The following is a 22,893-nucleotide window of genomic DNA, read 5'->3' as shown; positions in this document are numbered from 1 at the left end:
CATGGGTTCTGTGAGCCGTATCATGGCGTACGGGCTGGTGATATCTTGGTCTAAATGTATTAGTGTCAGCCAACTCGCGTAGACCATGCCAATCGTGCAGCACGATTCAGTTCGACAAATTAAAACCAGATCTATCGAGTAGTGGTGTTTATACCTAGGACTCGAATGAATTTGCAGCATGATACGTGAAGAAGCATGAAAATTAGGAATACAGTGAAGAGCACACACACACCCGGAAAAGGGTAGGTAGCTCTTGGCACAGATCAATCAGATATCAATCCAGCATAACGACGCCCTCTTGTGCGTCCTCTATGTTACGTTCGCGAACAACATTCGGAAGCCGGCCGGGGTGAATGATGGCCAACAGAAGGATAATCATAGAAGGCAAAGACGCGTCGAACACAAAAAAAGGTTTCATGAGTGGCCAAATCGGCGTCGGAGCTCCCAAGAAACTGTTTCAGCCGATAAATGCCCCGAACGAAAACAAGCACAGTCACTGACTGTAATATCCAAAGTATCTCTACCAATAAACCATGGCGTTTCTCGAAACAAACGTGGGCGTTGTTTGGAGCTGGCAGTGAAGAATTATACACTCTAGAAGCGACTAAGTAAGTGCGACGAGCTGGACAATCAGCCCCCCAATGACCACCTGCTGGTCAGTCTTGGTACCCTCCGTATCACCACTACTTTGCACAATAGCGCCCATCATCTAAAACACAAAGCTTCCAATATCAATCAAGACACATATTTTCAAGATGAGTTGACCTCATGATTGTATGTTGCTCCCCACTAAGTGATCGCACAAAGCGGCCGAGTGTGGTATAAATAGTTGCTGCAACGAGTTGTGCGGCCCCAGGATACGCATGAGCTGGAGGAGATACTGAATGCATAGCCATATCACACGAATACGGGAGACATTACCAATCGGGGTGAGTGGGTTGAGAAGCCCCAGATAGCCCTGATTTGGCCTAACGGGTATTCACCTTTTGGGTGGCACAAAGACCCACCAGGAAGCCAGAGCCGGTCTCATCAAATATTCAAGTTAAAAGATATCGTTCCACTAGGTCGCATCTGCTCTTTGCCTACATAAGACTGCATTGTGACATCTCCTCTTAGATTCTTGTCTTGGCAGACAGTATTTCGGCTCGAGATGCTGCCCATCATCACTGCCGTAATTTCTATTACCATCACGGCATCCACATCTCCCATGCTCAAAGTGGCCTCATATGATACAAAATAGCCTATCCAAGCAGAGTGGCATATCTCAAGGGCTCTACCAACCACAAGCTTCTTAGAACCCTGCTCTTGGTTGTAACTTGCTTGAATGAGAATCAGTTTGGGCCACAGGTCTCTTGCTAGTAAATGATATATAGGCCTCATCCATAAAAGTTTCAACATTGAAATAATCCTCGCCGATTTGGTGGAACATTCGAAGACAGCACTATTTGTGAGATGAAAAACACATATCTCTTGGCACAACGAATTCTTGAAATAACTCCACAACCACGCCAGTTGGCGATTAACTGTAAACGGGAAGTTTTTAATTACTTCCGGCGCTACATTCTGATACCATCTTCGAGCGTGTCAGCATGCCAGTGCCGGCGTCCGCGTGGCCAACCCTGGTTTCAGGGACGGGCCGCACGGCACCCGCCGACGCCACTGCCAGACTCCTGAACGCCAATCACGACACCAAGCAGTTATTATCGTATATTGACAAGCAAAATGGGCACCGTGTGCCCGCCCAAGTGCTGCAACACCTCAAATTGCTCGAGGAGCTCACTGGGGACCTCCTGAAGAACCCCCTGGGCGCCGATTGGCGTGCAGAGTTTTCACAGCTGCGTCAGGAGACGCTGGAGATGCGGAAGGACCTTACCGCAGTACGGGCCGCGGCAGAGAGGCATCTGCCTACCCGTATGAGTACCAGCAGCTGGGCAGACGTGGTGCGAGGGGCCCTAGGCCCAGCACACCACCTGTCCTCTCATGGCTCCGCGTCGTCGGTGGCGGCGGCGGTGAGCGATATTGCCGCAGACCGCGCGATCACCGTACGGCTCAACGATGCAGAGGCGGTGAATCGTTATCGACGAGAAACGCCTGTAGAGATGACCGCGAAAGCCAACAGGCTACGTGAGCGTGCAGCTAAAGCCATAGGATCCGCACCACTGGCCTCTGTCCGCTTCCTGGCAGCCCGCCAGCTGAGATCGGGTGATCTCCGGTTCACCGCGCGCACTGCCAAGGAAGCGGAAATCCTGCGAGTGCACCGTGAAGGCTGGGTGCACTCTCTGGGGAGGAAAGCAGAGGTGCTGCTACCGACCTGGGGTATCGTGATCCACGATATCAACGTTCGCTCGCTAGGGGTGAACACGCCACGTACGGAGGATCTGCGGGGCGTGCAGGATAAGGTGATCGGCCAGCTGCTCGCCAATAATGGGCCGGACTGGGGAGAAGGGGCGGAAATCACTCGACTATCGTGGCTCCGCACGCCTGCGGGAAAGACGGGGTCACTGGTGGTCGAGTTCACATCTCCATTGCCAGCCAACGCGGCGATTGACCGGGGGGTCTTCTGGGACGGGAGCTGCTTGACTGCTGTGATGTACGACCGGGCTATCCGTGTACGTCAGTGTCACAACTGTCAAAAGTATGGTCACATAGGAGCCACTTGCCCGAATCAATCCCCAACCTGCGTCCACTGCGCCGGCGGGCACTTATCTCAGAAGTGCAGCGCCAAGGCTGACGGCACGCTGAAGGAAAACAAATGTGCCAATTGCGGGGGCACACACGCCGCGTGGGCAAACGACTGCCCAAACCGAGTGCGTGAAGTCGATAAGATGAAGGAGATGGCGCGATATCGGCCACGATATCATCCAGTTCCGGCTCACTTTTCCGCCAAAGCTTCATCTGTGGTGTTGCAGCCGTCACCAGCCAGTTCGTGGGGCACACCGGCAGGGCAGTCATCATCAAGCGAGGGCAGCGGCACCGAGAGTAGCGACTCGACCCCTGCCGAAAGTTCTGCACAAGCGGGAAGTTTAACTGGAAATTCGACTAGCCTGCAATCTAGTCAGTGGGCGAAAGCAAAGGAGAAGAGGGGGACCAGCACTCAGTCAGGGGCCACAGTGTCCAAGAGTGGCCTCCAGCGGCAGCAGCCAGCCGCTAACGAGCTCACAGTGTCTATGGATACTGCAGAAGACTCATTCTGCCCGGCAGAGGACGCCACACAGGCAAGCCAACCGGACAGAGCCAGCACCCTCCACGGAGACGGCATCAACTTTGAGCCAGCCACCACAAAGGCTGCCAAAGCAGCCACTAAAACAACAAAGAGACCAAAATCAAAGAATAAATCAGTCAGCATAGAGAGCACAAGCTCCCGAAAGTCGCGGAGACTGATAGAGCTCACCGAAAAGGCTGCTGAAGCCACAGTCAGCATGCCTGAAGTCCCTACCTCAGAGCCAGCATGTGACGCCAGCTACAAACCATCAACAGTCGGCAGCTCAGCACTCACCGAGATCAGTGACAAGATCTTCAATACATATAACCCGAGGAAGCGTCGACACACGCAGACAGAGGTGATGGACATCCGATTCGAACCACGCCTCCGACGGAACAACAGAAGCGCAAAGCCCTCCAAATCTCACAGTTCCTAATGAAAGAGTTCACTATATTCCAGTACAATGTGAATCGATCGAAAGACGGGGTCATGGCGCAGTTTCTGCGTGATCCTAAAGTGTTAGCCGCGGACATCATCGCCATCCAGGAACCATGGAAGAATCCCTTCCAGGACAGCACCCACCACCCCGCGAAGGGCATTCACGAGCTGCTATGGCCGGCGGAGGCAGAGACAGGCCAGCGGGCCAGGGTATGCATGTATATATCGAAGAAATTAGCGGGGTGGACGCACTACGCGCACTCAGGAGATCTGCAAGAAGTGAGGATCCGCACCAATATCAGTGAGGTGCGAGTCTTCAATGTATATAACGACCAGATCACAGGGGACGGTTTAAACCTCCTCAGATGTTTAGTGAAGCCAACAAAGGAGCAGAGGGGGGCATCGTACCTGATTGTGGGGGATTTCAACCTACACCACCCGGTGTGGGGAGGTGACGACGCAGAGGAGGATGCTAAGGCGGAGGAAGTGTTAGAACTAATGGACACAGCAAACCTTGAACTATGGACGGAACCAGGGGTTCCAACGAGGATGAACGCAGTGAGCCAGACCACAATCGACTTGGTACTAGCGTCACAAAAGCTTCATGAACGTCTGATAGCGTGCGAGGTAAGCGAGGACACACATGCGGACTCAGACCATCTTCCAATTGCCACACTGGTTGATCTGGGTACGCAAAGTGTGGGGGAAGCTCGCCGGCACTGCTGGAAGGCTATGGACATAGAGAAATTCCTGGAATTTGTGTCAGCAAATCTGCTGGGCAAAAGGGGGATACCAGAAGGTGTCACGACACCACGACAGATCGATGAAGCTACTGAGTCTCTACTCAGCGTCATACAGCAAGGTGTGCAGGTTTCAACGCCTTGGGCCCGTCCGTCAGCCTGGGCACACCCCGGCTGGACCCCCGAGTGCACAGAGGCAATCAGCACCACCCGAAGGTTATTCCGACGCTGGAGAGACTCCAAAAACGACCAAGATCACCAGGAATACCGAACCGCACGCAATAAGAAGGGGAAAGCGATCGGTAAGGCGCTCCGACAGGGTTTTCGCACCTGGATCAAAGACACCATCAAGGACGGCCCGCGCGGCCTCTGGCGGGTATCAAAATGGGCTAGGAATCGCGGAGAAAGCTCTGGCGGCGTTATACCAGCACTGAAGAAAATGGATGGCCAGCTGGCGGAGTCGAACGAGGATAAAGCACAGGTGTTACGGGAGGTTTTCTTCCCACAGCCCCCAGATGCCGATCTCGACGACATAGCCAGGGCCAAAGCAAGGCAACAATTACGATTCCCACCGATTTCTGAACAAGAGATAATAGACGTGATCCGCCGAGCACCTCCTGATAAGGCCCCCGGGCCAGACGAACTGCCAAACAGGGTATGGAAGCTACTACTCGCATGCAAGGATTTCACCCGAATCCTCACCTTAATCTTCGACGCATGTGTACGTACCGGCTACAATCCACGCCATTTCCAACAATCAATCACAGTAGCCCTTCGCAAAGGGGGTCCCCGGGACTTCCGCAAGCCCAAATCCTACCGACCAATCGCCCTTATGAATACCCTCGGAAAGCTGCTAGAAGCCGTGATAGCCAGCCGAATCTCGTGGGCGGTCGAAGAGCACCACCTATTGCCAGATACACATCTCGGGGGCCGGAAGGGTATCTCTGTCGACCACGCAATCCAGTTGATCCTTGACCGTGTCCACCGGGCCTGGGGTGACGGCAAAAAGGTAAGTATGCTACTGCTGGACGTCTCTGGAGCATACGACAACGTCTCCCATCAGCGACTTTTACACAATATGCGAATGCTAGGACTTGGGCACTTCGTGCCATGGGTCCAATCATTCCTCACAGGCAGATCAACTCGGATCAAGCTCCCGGGCTTCACCAGCGACCTCTTCGCCACGGAAACGGGCATTCCCCAGGGTTCCCCGATCTCACCAATCCTCTTCTTACTATTCAACACCCCCCTCGTCCGTGGATGCTATATTCGAGGGCCGGATGGAGCTGAGTGCCGTGGATACGGATGGGTCGACGACGTGGCCATGATTGTGGAGTCTAGGACATACGCAAGGAACGTGGAGCTTCTTCAACAAGCCCTCACCAAAGCAGACACCTGGGCACGACGACATGCTGCGAAATTCGCACCAGACAAGTTCGAACTTATTCATTTCACCAACCCCCGACAGATACCAGAAACGACAGCTACACCACTACCGGACCGCCAGCACGCCCCGGACATTTACGATATCCTTGTGGAAGACCCCGGCAACGACCAGCTACCAGTGAAAATCGCAAACCAAACAATCCAACCCACAGAATCTGCCAAATATCTTGGTATCTGGCTTGATAAACGACTACAATTCAATACCCACCGTGCGAAGCTCTCTGCAAAAGCAAACGGCAGTCTAGAGGCCCTCCGAGGCATGACAGGCTCCACATGGGGAGCCCCACTCATGGCCATGCGCATGGTATACCAGGCAGTGGTGGTACCACAGATGCTCTACGGCGTGGCTGCGTGGCACTCCCCAGCTACTGTCCCTAAAACGGAAACGAATCGAATCACCAGTATCTTTGCACAAATTCAACGCCGTGCGGCCATTCTCATCGCGGGTGCCTTCAAAAGCATGTCTGCTGCTGCATTGAATGTGGAACTTTATCTACTGCCAATCCAGCTACAAATGCGACAAATCATCGAGGAAACAGCCATCAGAATCCAAACAGGGGCCAAATGGGCCCAGCCGGAGTGCCTCACAGCGCGCCAGCCACGTAAGTCCCAAGAAGTGAAACTGGGAGGCCTCTCACCTCTGGAAGCCCTCCAGAAGAAAGGTCAGGTTCTCGAACGTACAAAGACTATGTGGAAATCAAGGACGGCCTTTGTCCTCGCGCCGTGGGAGCCAAGAGTGCGATGCATCATTGAAGGTGCAGAAGCTGCGATAAAATCACACAACGAGATCTTGACCAACGCTCTCTATGCGACAGTCGACGCTGTTATCGCGGAAGCGGAGCCTAGCGTAGACCCTGTTCTAAATCCTCCTCCTACTATATTCTTCACAGACGGGAGTGGATACGAAGGCATGATTGGGGCGTCCGCGGTAGCCCCACAGGCGGAGCCGCTGGTAGCAGAACGCCAGCACCTAGGCAGCTCTGACCAGTCGACAGTGTATATTGCCGAGCTCTCCGGAATAGAGATGGCTGTCTGTCACTTTCGTAAGTCATACCCACACCCACAGCCCCCTCGCGAACTGGTGATCTTCGCAGACTCGCAGGCCGCGATTCAAGCCGTGCAGAACCCCAAACGCCCATCCGGCCAATATGTCCTCCATGCAATTTATACCCACATCCGTGCCCTCACGCCCGGTCTTTCGGTTACGATTCGATGGATCCCCGCACATGTGGGCGTGAGTGGCAACGAGCTGGCGGATGCTGCGGCGAAGGAGGCAGCGAAAGGGGGTGCGGGTGTGAGTGCGGGGTCGGAAATAGGTTCTTCCGGGTCTGGAATAAGCCCTAAGCTGCGACTTGCAACCACCGCCAAACGGCAGGTGCGAGCCCGGATCCGTGCAGAGTGGGCAAAACAGTGGGCGAAGGAGAAAACGGGCAGACCGAACCATAGACTGGTCGAGGTGCCGCACAAGAAGGTTCTAAAGCTATTCGAGGGCTTATCGAAGCCGTACACTTCGATTCTGGTGCAGATGCGGTCGATGAGGATCGGCCTGCGTCACTTCCTGTATAAGATCAACGAGGCGGAATCGGACAGATGCAGCTGCGAGGAGGGCTCTCAGACGCCAAGGCATGTCCTCCTGCAGTGTCCGTTGTACGTGGATCTACGGAAGACATTCATAGAAAAGGTTAAGAGGACGGACCTGGACAGTGGGAAATGGACGGATTATGAGGCCATCATGTCTCACCCGCAGGCGATTCGCTACGTCGCCGAATTCATGTTATCAACTGGCCTTCTCGGACAATTTCGCCAATGCGACGTTGAACCCGAGGAAGACACTGAACCAACACACCGGGAATGACCGGAATGGGCAAGGGGTGAAGACGCTGTGTATCCAACAACGAAGTGAGCGACAACTGAGATGTCGACCACGACGACAGCGAAAATACAACACAACACAATCGATCGAAGCGGGGTGTGCTGTTGCCAGCAGGGCAGGAGGGAGTTGACAAATGCAGAGGGGGATGTACAGGAGGATATCGGGGATATCAAAGCATATTGCATAGCGATTGCGACGTTCTTTCAGCGGGTTTTTACTTTATTTGGCATTTCGGCTTCATTTCGGCTTCATTTCGGCTTCATTTACACCTGTGTGGTAGCGCGATACCTATTTCCTTTGTGCATAGTCACTCTTTACTGCGTGGGTTACGGCGTTGGGCATATTCTTGCTTCGGACGGACGAAGCGCCTGCATTGCCACTGCGATTCTAGCTAGGCAGCATCAGGTTAATAGAATATCATCATCATCATCATCATCACTATTTGTGAGATAAAAGAGTGCTTAGAATAATCTACAGGATTTTTACTCTCTTATTCGGCCAAATTATTCCAGTTACTAGATTGTAATAAATTTCTGCAGTTTCTGCCGGCAATAATAAGAATGGATTTTAGAATTCCCAAGGTTAAATACTTGTGAACACCACTTAGCTAGTTCTGTGCCGACTTCTCCATGATCAAGACGGGATGCCTGCCGTTGACCCTCACCATTTTCCCGCCAACCTCCAGACTCATTTTCCATTCAAATTCGTATGTTCGTTTGATATTGTGGGTGATAAAAGTTGGGATTTCGTCAAGTGGGAATTGTTCATGCCGCAGTTTCAAATCCAGAATTTGACCTATATCCAAGGGAGTCACGTTGTCACCAATCGGTAAAGCTAGAGGGCTGTGATACGATGGATGGTCTCTGATAAGACAGGACTCAGATGGGAGTACTTGATAGTTTATCTGGTTTGTCGTTTTGAATTTTTTATGATCTGCCAACACGATTCTGTTTATCGAGTGGTCCTCATGCACAATCGTCACTGCCGCTACAGCGTCTGTAGTGTAGGCTATGAAGCTTGAGGTTGAGCGGACAGCAAGAGTGAATTCAGTTATGTCAATGATTTGGGGAGCATTCGCGACACATTGGCTGGTATCTATCCATTGCGGTATAGCTCGCAACTTGATGGGAATGTGGTATGGACTGCCCTTCTGCACAACCGAAGCTATGCAAATTTCGAGCCGGAATGTGAGACGAGGAGCCGTGGGAAACCCCAATACACAGGCAATCTTTTGTCGCATGGGAATTTTCGTATTTTCCATACCGGAGACCAGATAAGGAGAGGTAACATTGTAGCATTGTCGAGAATGTAATACAATGTCAAAATCCGTTATCGGGAAAGGGGATGATTCACACTGGATTTGGACTGGCAGGCGCGCTATTGCGGACTTGGCGGGGCTAGGAGTCACCATGGTGGCCTCCAGATAGTACTCAACAACTGCAGACCCGCGACGCGAAACGGTAGCACTGGCACCCAAAGTAAAGGAAGGCGGAAGAACCAGCTGGTCTGTACGCAACAAAGATAGGTATGATGCTTTCCCAAAGGGAAGGGATTTCAGAGAGCTAGGATCGAGGTGGCTGGGGATATCGATAGTAAAGAACCATTTACCTTCCTCTGAGCATAATGTTCGAATATGCAAGGCCCCATTGAAAAGCTCCTTTTGAACTCCCCCTTTGCCGAATAGCTCTAGACTGCTACAATATGAAGAATCATTGCAGAATAGTGCTGTGTTGCATCTACCGTGGAGAATGATGCTGATACTCGTTTCAGTATCAACCCAACGGGAGATTTGAGAGACATAACCGGTAATGGTTTGGCCAGGGATGAATGAGTTGATCGAATCCAGATGGATTGCAAGATCAGAGTTGTTGCAGGCCTCAATTTTCGCCATATTGTTATTTTGAAAAAGGAATATACAGTGCGCCAATCCTGCACGGATATTTCTATATTCTAACCTTCGAACATAGTCAAACAGTGTGCATAAATATATAGAATTCAAGCCAATCATTATTACGAAAATTACCGGAGTTGATACGCAGGGTATCGGAATAAATGTATTGTAATAAATACGCAGCCAATCGGGGATTTGCAAAGTCATCGGAGTTCAATTTCGATAGTCTATTGGTTTCTGTATGAGGCTTAGAATACCATACATCGTTGTCTCCCTGTCTCCCATATCATTCTGCCCTTTCTCTTCCTACGCCATCACTATTTCTCTCTTTACTGCTTTATTGAAGAGTGGACTTCAGGCTCGAGACTCGTCATACGATTCCAGGCAGCGCTTTCGCTCATCCCATTTAGGCTAGTAGTATTCGTCCATATGAGCACATCTGAAGAGACAGCTCTTTCTCGAGTGCTCTCTTCTTCCTTTTGTCTCCACCCATAATATCATATTACTTCTCCATGTACTCCTCATCTTACAGTATCTTAGAGTCAATTTCCAGCCCGAAGACTAGACCAAAGGTTTTATTATCTAGAGTCTCATGTAGCGTCCATGCCGTCTTCAACCTCCATAAATGACTCAAATCTCTACTCATAAGCATTTCGGCTTATATTTTAGATTCAATCCCTTCAAATACACGATGTATACTACAGCTATGACTTCAGAGAAGTCATTCAGCATTCTGCTTTTGATGGCGAATTATTTCTAAATGGGTATCTTTCATTTTTCAAAACAAAGATATCAAGATTTTGCTCCTTTGCCAGTCCTACAGTAGTTTCAGAACGTACTACTCAAGCACGATACATTGCAAACAAAGAATCTTTGCTTAAAACATGATGGCGAGACTTCCGATGGCCTATAGCGAGCTAGGTAGTTCTGATATGCAGGGATCCTATGCCGCTGATTAAATTGGTATCGCGGAACTTATCACAAAGACCCTGACTGGCGAGCGCTTTTGAATACGATCTTGAAGGTCAGGGTTGTGGTAATCGCAAATAGCAGCCATTCCAACGCCCCAAAGATTGTCGCCACTTTCAGCAACCCACAGCGATTTTCTTCTGCCGGGCATCCATTACTTCCTATATTAATAGCCACAGCGATGAAGCCAGCAAGCCATGATAAGAGAGCTACAGCCTCGGCGCCGACACGAACGTAGCCAATCAATGTATGATCCGCGAACCTGATTCCAGCAACGAGGACGAAGATGACGTCCAAAAATGTCCACCCAGCACAGAACATTAAGAAGCCCCACGCATCAGGGACACCGACGTAATTGTAGAAGTTGCCGAAATCGAAGTGTACGTATTCGGTGTGGCCGCGAAATATGTGGATAGCTAGGTGATGATATCAGAACAAATGGTGTGTCAAAAGATTGTGATATATTAGTTATTCGTACCGTAGCCGGCCGTTCCCATGACGATGATGGCGAAGGTGAGTTGCAGCGCTCGCAGGGCAAAATGGAACATTTTATTCGCCGCAATCTTTATGGCCATGGTGTGCAAAGATCCCTTAATCAACGTGGTTGTTGAGCGAAGAGAACAAAAACTGAAGAATTGAGGAGCACGGTAAAGATAAATAAATACTTCAAGGAATCTAGGATCGGAAGCTGACCGCTTACTTCCTATTCGGGTTAGATGGTTACGAGATCAATGTGGTTAGACGGCTACGAAATGCTCCCGAGCCAATCAAGAGTCGTTGCTTATGTAGGCTTGACTACTCGTCACTAGGTAGCGCTTCAAGTCCCTGTTGAGTTGGGCGAATCATGTCATGCTGGTCTCAAGTTTGAGGCTGGACACACTGGCTATATGGCTGTCTAATGAGTATCTAACTCTTTTTGGACTGAGATCGTGAATTGCAAAGGCATGCAGATCCCGAAAGTCAATATTAAAGCTGCGAGTGCGGGTAATTTTTCATCGTGGTACATCAAACTAGAACAAAAGAAAAAGGCATGCATTCAGGTCCTGTCGGCGAAAACTTTCGAAGAAGAGATGAGAAAGAGAGCGCTGAAGTGAGCGATCTATTACATAAATGTTGATAAACTAGAAATTAATCTTCAATGAAGGCTGGACTTGGAAGGATTTTCTTGTTTTGGGGATAAACATCCTCTTTGATCTACAATATCACTATGTTAATTTGGTAATTTTCCTTTTTGTAATCCACCACATGTGTTGGACTGAAGACCAATCAGAGGGCATGTATATCTAGCCATGGCAAACAGCAAGTTATGAGACTGGAGGTTTAGATAAAGATTATGTTTCGATATTACAACGCAATGGTTCAATGAAAGAGATTTGAAATAACATTCTGTGCGGTGTATCCGAGCGGAGGTGAGGACGGAGAGCCTAGCATACAGACATCTGGAAGGAAAGAGATGTCTGGAGAAAAACGCTATCTGCAGTAATAATTGGTGATAGGCTCCCCCCCTCCACAATGCCTATATTAAACGAACACATTCAACGTTTACAACAAATTTCCCACTGAAATGTCGTCGTCTTTGATAGTTCAAATGGATAGCTAGCAAGATCCTACTCTCCTGCTCGATAGAGTTTCGAGCGAATTGGGGCCGTTCGGCGCCCGCGCACGCTCAAAAGTATCTGGGATCCACTTTGCCAACATTTTGAACACTTCAAGCAACAAGGACCAACGCCCAAAAGACCGTTCATTATATATTCCTACGTTATGTACAGCTATCCGAGCAATTTTTCGTTTGGAGCTGTAACTATTTCTCAGTAAATGCAAAGCAGCTAGACTTGCCGTCCATCTTACGAGCTATTCATTTGTTCACATTGAAGTGACATGCCCTCGATTCAATTATAAACCCGTAGAATGCGGGCTATGAGTATTACGCTGACAATGAACTTGACCCTAGAGTGGTCCTCAGATGAACGGATTTCACACATGGAATATATTGACGTTTGAAAAGAACAAATGAAGTTTTGTGCTGGCCCTTTCTAACAAGTCATACTTTCCATATTTTCCACCCTCGGGCCTGATCTTTTCTACAGTGACAGAAGAAAACGGTTTATTTAAATATCGGCTATCTTCTTGCTCATCATAATAAAGCAAAAAAGGAGGCTACAAAAGTCCGTACTAAGTCACATGTGTACATGGATCCTTCCGGCACAGACCAACTACTCGATTTGAATTTTGATTGATTTGTTTCATAGCATTCGTCGGGCCACGGATCCAAATACGACAATGGAACGACGATCAGTGCTAAGTCAGAATAGTGGAGCCGAGGCCCCCATTTGGAAGGCTATCAGGAACCGCTTTAAGAAATTCTCGCCTGTCACCCAAACAGTTTCATGGATCAGTGTGGTTTCGGGTGCGCGTTGTTTGAGCTTTATCGAACTCGAATTTCATAGCTGTTAAGACCTTGAATTTCCATGGGATCATTCGGTAAATTGCGATTTACGGTGGGGCCAACGCGGGCCAATCGGCCGGGCAGATGCTGATTCCGGTGGCCAGCTCCATCTATGGGCCAGCCAATACGAAAGGCCCTGGTAATTATGTACTTTGGCATCGGGATTTTTTTTAATAAAACTGTGGCACCTAGTTGGCTAAATATTGGCTGAACAGACACTTGTTGTCCGAAGCCCACACGATAATTAACGCTTAGACCATCTTGAGAAATGTACTCCGTCCGGAGTGCAGTTTTTGGCTCACTTTTCCCTCCTTCGCCCCCGTCCAACGTCTTGCATTTCTACCGCCATGCCATCAAAGAATCTTGTGGAAGAGCAAAGTCTCGAGAATCTGAAACGATAAATATGCCCCCTTTTCGTTCAATGGGTTAAATGTAACAATCTCTAGCGTTGCTGTGCGAGACCCTTACTGTATCTACATGAGCTCTCACCCGTGGACATAGGCATTGGATCTCTGATCAAGTACAGAGTAATGTGTATTTTGTTGACTAATACCTAGGTATATCTACTCCTATAAGTATTCTGTGGATGAAAGTAAATTATGGAATTTACTCTAATGAAAATTGGTCTTTTGTACTCTTTTGGAGACCTGTATCCATCTCCCAATTTGGTTGTGGAGGCATTTTTCGCTCCCAAGTATCGCGCATCATGCCGGTCGCATTGACCCCACCCAGAGCACCGAACCCCGAACCCTGCGTATCGTCTATTTGTCAGAATAAACCTTCCCCATTATGATTTCATGTGAATAGTCAAGTAAGATGGGAAAGCTAAGCCTTATGATACTCTCTCTTCCTCCCGACAAAGCATACAACCAAATGAGCAGAGGTTTTCCAGCAAATACTTATATCATGCGGGCGCCGCCAAGATTAGGACTACAAGCATAGTTCACCCCGTATATGGACTAGTCTCCGTAAATTGCCTATCACAATTTGCGAGAGCGCTTAGATTTGGGGGCCTAATGTATATCATTGGTCTACGCCTGCAAATGGATCCACAATAGAGACACTTTACCAAATTCGTTAGGCGCAGATGACTTCAATAACTTACGTTCTCTGCGTCGAATCCCTTCAGCTCCCCTTTCCCTTTAAGCACATTTCGGTCAAAAATATGGCGACCTGCTATGATATCCACTTGGGCACAATCAGCATCAATTCTGACGATGCACCATGTGAAGACGTGAGCCAAGTCGGTCATAATGTGACATGTTGTGTACGAGGCTCTACATGCATGAGTAATGGCATCTGCCAGAACGGCAATGGCGATGGGCATTACAGTGCAGATTGTACAGATCCAACACTGCAAGATCCTATATGTCAAAATCGCTGTGGTTGGTACCTCTTTTCTGACTATTCGTTCAATGTTCGCTTGTATTGTATGCTAACTTTGTTCTCGCCGTATAGGAGGTCTCGCCGGCTCACAGATTACTTATAACTCAACAAGTGGCCTCTGGGCCTGCTGCTCTTACAATGGTGGAAAAGCCAATTGTTCTGATCCTACCGATCAGCTTTTTCCCGCGCCTGCTCCATCCAGTCTTCAAACTGTCCAATACCTCCCCAAGACTGGTTCCATTACATATAATAGCTCTGCGACCAGAACATCTACCTCAAACGCAAATTCTTCATCTTCGTCATCATCCTCAAATATTGGCCCAGGGGCTGCCGCTGGAATCGGAGTTGGTGTTGGCGTTGGTGTGATTATAATTGCTGCGATAGTCGCGTTTTTCATTGCCCAAAAGCGTCGGACGCAAACCTCCAATATGGGACTGACTGGTGCAGGATCCCTTAATCGGTCTACGCCGCGCGAGTTAGATAATAAAGGGATGGTATCCGAGATACATAGTGGATGCTATTTGCCTGAGTTAGCCTCTAATTCTTAGGTGATTCAAGTCGTTGTGGATGATATTGCCGATAATATACCTAGTTATAACAAAAATTTAGGGAGCGAGGCATAATTATGATATCGTCGAATACAAACATTGAATGATTGATATGTCTTATTATTTGTACATGTGATATAATCGAACTTTCATCACAGTGGGTGTGTGCTCCGGTGACGTTTTCGCGCTAGAAGGAGGTATATTCCACAATGCTTCTCTCTCTTAAATGCCCTTTTGTCTTTTGATACCACTCTTTCTTACCTTTTGTGCCTTCTTCCCTGTATTCAGAGTGTATCACCTTTGAGAACTTTATCATCAGCCTTTCAGTCGGAATAATTAAAAGGATGTCCTATTTGGCCAATTGTTTCAAAAAATGAAAATCTATTCTTTTATATTAAAAGAAATTAATAAACAAATATAGGCCCATCAGCCTGTGATACGGAATCTCAGATTTGCTATCTTTATCGTGCTTATGTATATCATTAATATCGTAATTTTATATTATAACATTAACATAATACACTACCAAGCCTTGGCTTAAATTAAGCATAAAAGGCAACTTTAAATTTTGTCCATGTGATCATCTCAAATACTCCCACCACCGACATCACGTAAGAAAATGGGAGTGAATTGTTCACGGCTCTGATATCTATATGGCATTTTTAAGTACTTTTCGTTGTATCCGGGGCGTATATCAACAGCTACATCGATAAGAGTGTGACATCCTTTGTGTGATAGACCCGCAACCAGGGCTCTGATTATCTTGATCTCGCTTGATACTTCGCCCAGCAGAGATACTCTTAGATGCACATAGTCAATAATAATAAGAATATTGTGATAATGAAATACGATCTCGAGGTGCCTATTATAGGATGCTGTATGAAGCTCCGCATTCGCTCCATATACTATTACGAGGTCTAGTCTGGAACAGAATAATAAGTATAGATATTCAGTTCAAAGCTTAAGATACTCTGTGATTATCTGACACTGTCCCAACAGCCCCCACGGCTTTTTCTGGAACACAGCTTTAAGCATGCCTGGATAAGCTGGGCTAGTCACAAAATTGTGGTCATAATTCCGAAAGCTAAAAGGTGTCTTGCTCATGCTGTAGATCCGCGACCCATCATTGGGTAGGGGGAGACCATGCACTCTCGAAGTCTCGTCTGGCAATTTTTCTCCGTTGAGATCCCTTTCCTCCAACTCGATAATTCGTTTGGCAGTTACGTAGGCGTAATGTGCGTTCCAAAGCCCTTCCCGTCGAGGCGCGAATTGCAGGATTTGTAACGCGTGTCTTCGTAAAGCGGGATAACGGCATTTCAGTGCGGTAAAGTACAGAGGCCCCAAGATCTGCATGTCAAAAGATAGCGGTTGCGGCGTTGCCATTCCCACGCCTGGCTTGGCGATTTGTTCCGCGTAATGCACAAGCTCTTCGAAGTCGGTGTAGTAAGAATCTGTGGCCGTTTCCCCAGCGGTGGTGCAGACTCGGATCCAAATGTAAATGACTTTGTAGTGTACCAACAGCATATTAAGCGCGTGCTGCTTCGCCGGGTTGCCAGCTGCTTGCATTCGTTCAAGAAGTTCGGCTAGCTGGTCGCGCCATGCGTCTAGCCTTGTCTGAAGTTTTAACTGTTCAGCAAGATCGTCGACATCGATTTGGAACATCGCTGCCTTAGGAATGGTGTCGTGAATGAATCGGATACATATATCCGAGGCTTCAAAAAGCTGTTGTCTAGAATCGCAAAGATCTTCATGGGGAGAGCCTTCTATAGCTGTAGGAGCGTATACTGGCGGAGTTATCCTGCCAGCGAGAGAACAGAGTACATTTAGACGTGAGAAGATAGGAACGATGTGATCTTCGATGGCTTTAAGATCGTTGGAAGAAACACTAGACCTTAGACCCGGGGCTGTATCGTTGCTGTGACGGAGCGCGGCTAGAATATTCAATCCACTTTGAACATGAAGTAAAGAGTTCTCATCATTGCCCCTGAGAAACTCGATACATGTGAACAGAAGGCAGCAAACCAAAGGTACCAGGATCGAATTGGGGTGCGCTTGAATTCGAGCTGACAGGCTCCTCACGGCTGAGTTCCACTCCTTTTGAGCCTCGGGATTGGCATTAACGTAGCCCGCTGGATGACGTAGAGACGATTCAACGTCTTGATAAATGACGCTGATAGCTGATACGATATGTCGAATTGATGGTTCGGAGTGTGATAGTTGCATTACAAGCTTGCTCCAGAACTTAGAATCGGAGTGTCCATCTAGCTTCGAAACAAGATTCCGGTGGAAATAGTCGAGACCGCGGTCATTTACGAAAGAAACTGGTTGAATTTGCGTAGGAGGCAGATATACCGTGACCACGTTTCGAGGTGGTGCTGCATGCGCGGTGTTGTACTCGCATTTTCGACCTCCGATGACACAACGTTGACAGATAGGTTTCAATTCATCGCATTTTACTCGACGAGCTTTGCAAGTACTGCATCCGGTTCGAACTTTGGATGTACTTTCTCTGGTTCTCCTCGGCGCAAGCCCCAGCCTAGGGGTCATGATGAATGATGCTTAGACAAAAGGCAGGCTTGTTGGTCAAAGAGCTGCTAGAACAAATATTGAAAGACATCTGACGGCAAGAACATTTCAAGCAGAGGATGACAGAAAAAGGCTGAATGATAGAAGCTTGAAAATGTAAGACAAGATTATGTTGGAGAGTGGGCACTGGGCTTCAGGGTCATCACCTGACCTTAGGCAGCTGTCACCGGGAAAAATACACTGAAATATGCCTTACTAAGTGGGACCCTTTTGGTATGGCAAGATCACGTGATATCTGAGTTCGACAACAGCGCTGCCGCTCTCATCCTATTTAGGCTTAGTAGCATCTGTTCACTTTTACTATCCGAGGTAAGGAGGCGAGGATAGCATAAAGTATGCTTAAGGCTTGATGTTAGGTGTTCTGTGTGCGTCTGCTGCATTCGAGATATCTGATCAGCGTCGAGGTCGCGGTATGCTTGACTCGAAGAAGGGTGATCGGGTGGCTCAGCGGGATGAGGCCGCGGATTAAGTTCCAGCGCACCATAATTCCAAGGACGAGGGTGATCTTTGGAAGGAGATGGTTGCCGCTGAGGAGCAGCGGTTGAAAAAGTTAGAGAAATATATATTTAAACTCAAGGTCTAAAATATAACCTTATTACACGACACTCACTAGTCATAGTGAGTATCGCTGGTTCTAGGCTCTATTTACTAAGGTAGTACTTAATTTTGAAGTTGTCTATCTGTACTAGGTATGTTATGTGTTGGTGCTAAGTATCCTGTGCTCTCTTAGCGTAGAATTGACTTCTATGATCCGGCGGCTGTTTCTAGCCTGCTAGGCACTATCGCCTAGTGATAATAAGTATATATCATGACGGTCAGTCGGAGGCCACAAATGGCTCGGGCGGTAAGGATTGGTATATGTTACCTCTATTAACCTGGGTAGTGGATTTTGGTCTCAATCCGTTCTGCCGGTTACTTGCTTAGTGCTTGATCAGTGAGCATCGTGGCTACCCACGTGATCTTATTTCTGTTACTTGTTTCTGGGAACTTGATTGGTCCTTATCTTCTTTCGTGAGGGGTGTTCAAAGTGGGTCCGTAGTACTACTTACTACCCTAATTTAACCTAATAAGAAAAGTATAAAGTAAATGCCGATAAATATGGCTAAGAAACGTATTATCTATTTAGATATAGGTCTTTAAGAGTATTTATACTGTATATCCTATTTATCGGCCCCAAAAAAACCCGCGGGCAGCCCTCATAAGTTTAACAAAAAATTGACCTAAGCCGCGGAAGGGTCCGCAGGTAGCCCTCTGAGGGCCGCTCGCGGGAGGCTTTGAGGTCTATCTATAAGAAAGACGGCGCAATAGGTTAGTCACCGTCATTTCCGAACCTGAGCCGGTTTCAGAGTCTCCTTGAGTGGAGAAGTTTCGCATTACCAAGGGTCACAAATATAGCGCATGATTGACCACGCCACCCTCATGATTTCCGACCAATAACATAACACCAAGGGTGTGGAGAGCGACAAGACCACGACCCCCCCTGGTGCTGGATTCGATAGTACTACGCAGGCTTGAAAGGGTATATAGGGAAGAAGGCTACTTGACTGCATTTTTGTAACTGAATAGTTCGAACCGTCCTCCCAAAGAAAAATGGCATTGATCTCTTTGATTTCTGCCGTTGTCTCGGCTGTCTCGGCCAGTCTTCCTACGATAACCCTCACCCTCATGTACCACCTCTTAGCTATTCTTCTAGCATATGAAGGGGGCTGGATAATCTATTGCAGGCTGTTCCATCATGTTCCATCAGTTCTCTGACGTCCCTGGTCCTTTTATTGCGTCCTTCTCACGACTATGGATCGCTTGGTCCGTTGCTACAGGGGATGCAGAAAAGGTTCAACGAGAACTCCACAAGAAACACGGACCGCTAGTCAGAATTGCGCCCAATGAGGTGGCAATTGCGGACCCCTCTGCTGTCGAGACCATCTATAACATCAAGTCTGGATTCACCAAGACAGACTTCTATCCCCCTTTTGCCCCAAATATTACTCGACACGGCGACCATTTCTCGCAGATGGATGAGACAAAGCATGCGGAAAGGAGGAAATACGTGAATTCAATCTATTCCATGTCAACAATCCTGGAGAGTGAAGACTATATCAAGGATTTTATCGATGTCTTTCTGAAGAAAATGTCCAAACTCAGCAGTCAAGCACGCAAAGTTGACTTTGGTGAATGGATTCAGTGGTAAGTAAATCCGTTACATCTGTTGACTTTCCAGACAGAATACACCGTATAGATAAAGCTGACGCAAAGCTAGGTTTACGTTCGATGTAGTTGGTGAACTCTTTTTCGGGTTTCAATTTGGCTTCATGCAAGACGAGCATGACTATGGCGGATATATCGAGAACCTGGATACATTGTTGCCAGTAATTGCACAGTCATGCGTACTTCCTGCATATCTTCGGTATTTTCATTCCAGTATTGGTATGCTGTTCCCGACTATCCGGAATTCAAACCAAGGATTTGATGAAATCAGGGAAGCTGGGAGATATTGGACCAACAAGCGGCAGAAGGAGATGCAAGCTAGATCGGTGAAGCGCACTGACTTGTTGGCCAGGTTTTTCAAAGTCAATATTATTGGAAAGTGAGGAACACCAAGCTGGAGGGAAGTCGGTCGATAGGCAGTATGTAGTTTGTTGTACGACGCGCTGCATGGAAAATTCCTCCACATCTCCGATTGCAGAAAGCCTGTGAATGAAGCCTAAATCATTTCTTAGAAATGTATGAACAGTTTGCGTTGTTGCAAATACCGTGAACTTCCAGTAGCATTCTGCTTTTGGCCAAGCCTCTTGTACTACCCACAGGACACAATCCGCCATAAGTGATTCCAGATTATCTGAACTATTTTAGGTGAGCAAGACAGGCTTCATCGTCTGTATGAGACAGTGACCCAGCACAAGGACTCACGGGATACGAGTAATGCTTAGAGCACGCTTGATAAGAAGCCTCAGTGCGCAAATGTACCTGTCTAACCCATGATTCGAGACCCATGTATTGAATCCCATTCTGATGTCGGCAGATAATGGAATGAAATCCATAGATAACATAGGATTGAAAGGGGCATTGGTATTAATAGATGAACATCCTTCTATATTCTGATGGGTCTGCTGTACCGCCAAATGCACTAGTGGATACCGAGCATTTGTTATGGCCTGAGAACCAGATTCCTCGTTATAGCCCTTCATTTGAAACGGCCAAAAAAGACCATCAAAGTCACACCGAGCAGAATTATTGGCATTGAAGGATTCCGCCGATCTTGATAAATAAATACGAGACAATTCTCATCGTTTGAACCTTGTATACCAGTACTATTCTCCGGATTCGCTGATTCACCTGGTAGCTGCGACAAGCCAATGGGGTTGTGTGTCTGCACTATGTCCAGAAAGTCTGACAGGGCAACACCTCCTTCGAACATAGATGCATTTTCCAGCATCTACTCTTGGCATAAAGGATTTTCACTGGCTGGGAGACTTTTTGTGTCCGATGGAAAACAACGGTGGCTTTTAGCTGGATCAGGAGATGCTGAGATGGAGTCGAGGTTGTAATTTTCGGCCAAAGACAAGTTTCCAATATGCGAATTGCAATCAACACACCTAAAGGTTCTATGTAACCTCCAGTTTTCGAATTGAAGGCGTAAACAATCCTCTTCTAACCTCTCGGTATATATGAGGAGCTCGCCCCAATCCCCTGGATACTGTATATTGTCTCCGTACATTCCTGTAAAAAAGTCACCTTGGCATATCATCGGTATGGAGAATCTGGTGCGGCGGGAATGATGGGATATAAAATATTGTCCGGATCGTTATGATGAGAAGATTCGTTGGGGATGCCGCACAGGCCCTCGCCTACAGCCTCGTCAAGTGATTGCGGGGGCGTAGTTTTCTCCAATTTGTCTCCATATATGAAATCACCGGCCCTTACTGACTCTCACTGGTTAGGTTTCCGTTGTGAATTTTTGTACCATCTTCCCCGCGTACGTTTTCGGCCCCCTTCTGCTTACGGGTGAAATCGTGTCTGTCGTAGTGATTTTTGCGACCAAGTAATTGGTTGAAATTATCACAAGAGGATGCTAACATCTCACTCTTTGCACGTAAGATATCCTTTGTCACATGGCCATTGAAGAAGGCATCCTGAATTACCTTCATGACGATCTCCACTTCATCGGGTTCACTCCAACGGGGCTGTCACGTCCAATGTCGCGGGCGGTATCGATCAGTTGGCTAATATGAACCTCGCTGTTGAAGGCAGCGTCGAATCGAACAAGATGCGTTCAGGATGGCATTCTAGAGGGTATGCAAGCTCAAAAGAGTATTCTTCTGACAGAAAAAGAAATCGGTATTTCAACTAGTTTCAAATTTAGAAATCGGATTTGGGGGCATCCTGGACAGGTGGGGCGTGGGGATGGACCTTTCAATGGTTTTCAATAGAAAGGTCCCGCACTAAAGGTCCCGCAATAAAGGTCCCGCACTAAACATTGTAGGCCCGAGCCAGGTTAAAGTGTAACGTTTGGTAATGCGAATGTGGCTTATCTTGGGGGACAGTCAATTCTTGTCTTGGTAGATATTTCTAGTCGTGGAGCAAGGAAGCGATGATCTCATCTGATAGGAAAACACATAAGTACTTAGAAGCACCACTAACCCGCTCTCAAATTAGACAACCCTCAATCCTGAACCCAATCAGGTGCCGAGAATAATTCTATCATGCCTGAAGTCGAGCATATCGTTCTCTGGCCTTTTAAGGATGCATCCGACTTGGTGCTCGCTGCGCAAGCCATCAAGTCCGTTGCAGCGAAAGCTCTTCACAATGGCGAGCCTTACATTCTGTCCATCAAATGTGGTACAACCAGACCATGCCTGCCGGTCAGAAGTCATGGTAACTTCAATTCCTACATCTTAAATCATTGAATCTTGCTGAGTACCAAATTCTGATGTAGGCTTCAATCTTGCCTCAATCGTGCAATTCAGGTGCGAGGAGGATCGGAGATATTTTGTTCAAGAAGATCCAGCACATAAGGAACTGATCCAGCTTACTAAGGACAAACTTGCTTCCGGAATCTTGGTTTTAGATTTCATCGATGATGGTATAGATAAGGTGCCAATCGCCGAATGTTGATGGAATGGTGGACTGGCTTTCTATGCCATGTGATTCCCAGACTTTCAGTATATTCGCTCTTTGTCCGACCAGCAAATATATTTCTGTTTATTTCGTAAGATTGCATAAGCTGATAACTTATCCGAAATTAATTCTGTATTTACCCCTGTTTTCGTCAACACACATACTAACTACCCTGTTATCCATCTTCTCTATTTTTATGAAATATCCCTATTTGTAGATCTTGTTTATCCTTATTTATTAATTCATACTAAAA

General features: G+C 47.6%; 7 protein-coding genes across 7 annotated transcripts; 3 read left to right on the top strand and 4 right to left on the bottom strand.

Annotated features, from left to right (window-relative positions):
* Nucleotides 1-314: 314 nt before the first annotated feature.
* On the bottom strand, nt 315-706 carry N7520_003288 (RTA1 domain protein; the record flags this gene model as incomplete). Its single annotated transcript, XM_057137223.1, is given in 2 exon segments — nt 315-652; nt 670-706. The coding sequence occupies 2 exon segments, from the start codon at nt 704-706 to the stop codon at nt 315-317; spliced, it is 375 nt and encodes a 124-aa protein (XP_056997688.1).
* A 7,600-nt stretch (nt 707-8,306) lies between these two features.
* Nucleotides 8,307-9,590, bottom strand: N7520_003287 (uncharacterized protein; the record flags this gene model as incomplete). Its single annotated transcript, XM_057137222.1, has 1 exon — nt 8,307-9,590. One exon carries the CDS (start codon nt 9,588-9,590, stop codon nt 8,307-8,309), a length of 1,284 nt encoding a protein of 427 aa, XP_056997687.1.
* A 978-nt stretch (nt 9,591-10,568) lies between these two features.
* N7520_003286 (MARVEL domain-containing protein) lies at nt 10,569-11,134 on the bottom strand (the record flags this gene model as incomplete). Its single annotated transcript, XM_057137221.1, has 2 exons — nt 10,569-10,975; nt 11,038-11,134. 2 exons carry the CDS (start codon nt 11,132-11,134, stop codon nt 10,569-10,571), a joined length of 504 nt encoding a protein of 167 aa, XP_056997686.1.
* Nucleotides 11,135-14,297: 3,163 nt separating this feature from the next.
* On the top strand, nt 14,298-14,939 carry N7520_003285 (uncharacterized protein; the record flags this gene model as incomplete). The annotated part of the gene is made up of 2 exons (XM_057137220.1): nt 14,298-14,394; nt 14,464-14,939. 2 exons carry the CDS (start codon nt 14,298-14,300, stop codon nt 14,937-14,939), a joined length of 573 nt encoding a protein of 190 aa, XP_056997685.1.
* Nucleotides 14,940-15,893: 954 nt separating this feature from the next.
* Nucleotides 15,894-17,486, bottom strand: N7520_003284 (Zn(II)2Cys6 transcription factor; the record flags this gene model as incomplete). Its single annotated transcript, XM_057137219.1, has 1 exon — nt 15,894-17,486. One exon carries the CDS (start codon nt 17,484-17,486, stop codon nt 15,894-15,896), a length of 1,593 nt encoding a protein of 530 aa, XP_056997684.1.
* A 1,774-nt stretch (nt 17,487-19,260) lies between these two features.
* On the top strand, nt 19,261-20,113 carry N7520_003283 (uncharacterized protein; the record flags this gene model as incomplete). Its single annotated transcript, XM_057137218.1, has 2 exons — nt 19,261-19,709; nt 19,783-20,113. 2 exons carry the CDS (start codon nt 19,261-19,263, stop codon nt 20,111-20,113), a joined length of 780 nt encoding a protein of 259 aa, XP_056997683.1.
* Nucleotides 20,114-22,225: 2,112 nt separating this feature from the next.
* N7520_003282 (Dabb family protein) lies at nt 22,226-22,637 on the top strand (the record flags this gene model as incomplete). Its single annotated transcript, XM_057137217.1, has 2 exons — nt 22,226-22,397; nt 22,459-22,637. The coding sequence occupies 2 exons, from the start codon at nt 22,226-22,228 to the stop codon at nt 22,635-22,637; spliced, it is 351 nt and encodes a 116-aa protein (XP_056997682.1).
* Between the last annotated feature and the right edge of the window lie 256 nt (nt 22,638-22,893).

The sequence above is a fragment of the Penicillium odoratum genome (genome assembly GCF_028828045.1).
Source record: "Penicillium odoratum strain IBT 22623 chromosome Unknown utg000003l_segment0_segment0, whole genome shotgun sequence".
Lineage (NCBI taxonomy): Eukaryota > Fungi > Ascomycota > Eurotiomycetes > Eurotiales > Aspergillaceae > Penicillium > Penicillium odoratum.
The sequence above is the reverse complement of the archived record's forward strand: the minus strand, read 5'-3'. Positions and strand labels throughout refer to the sequence as shown.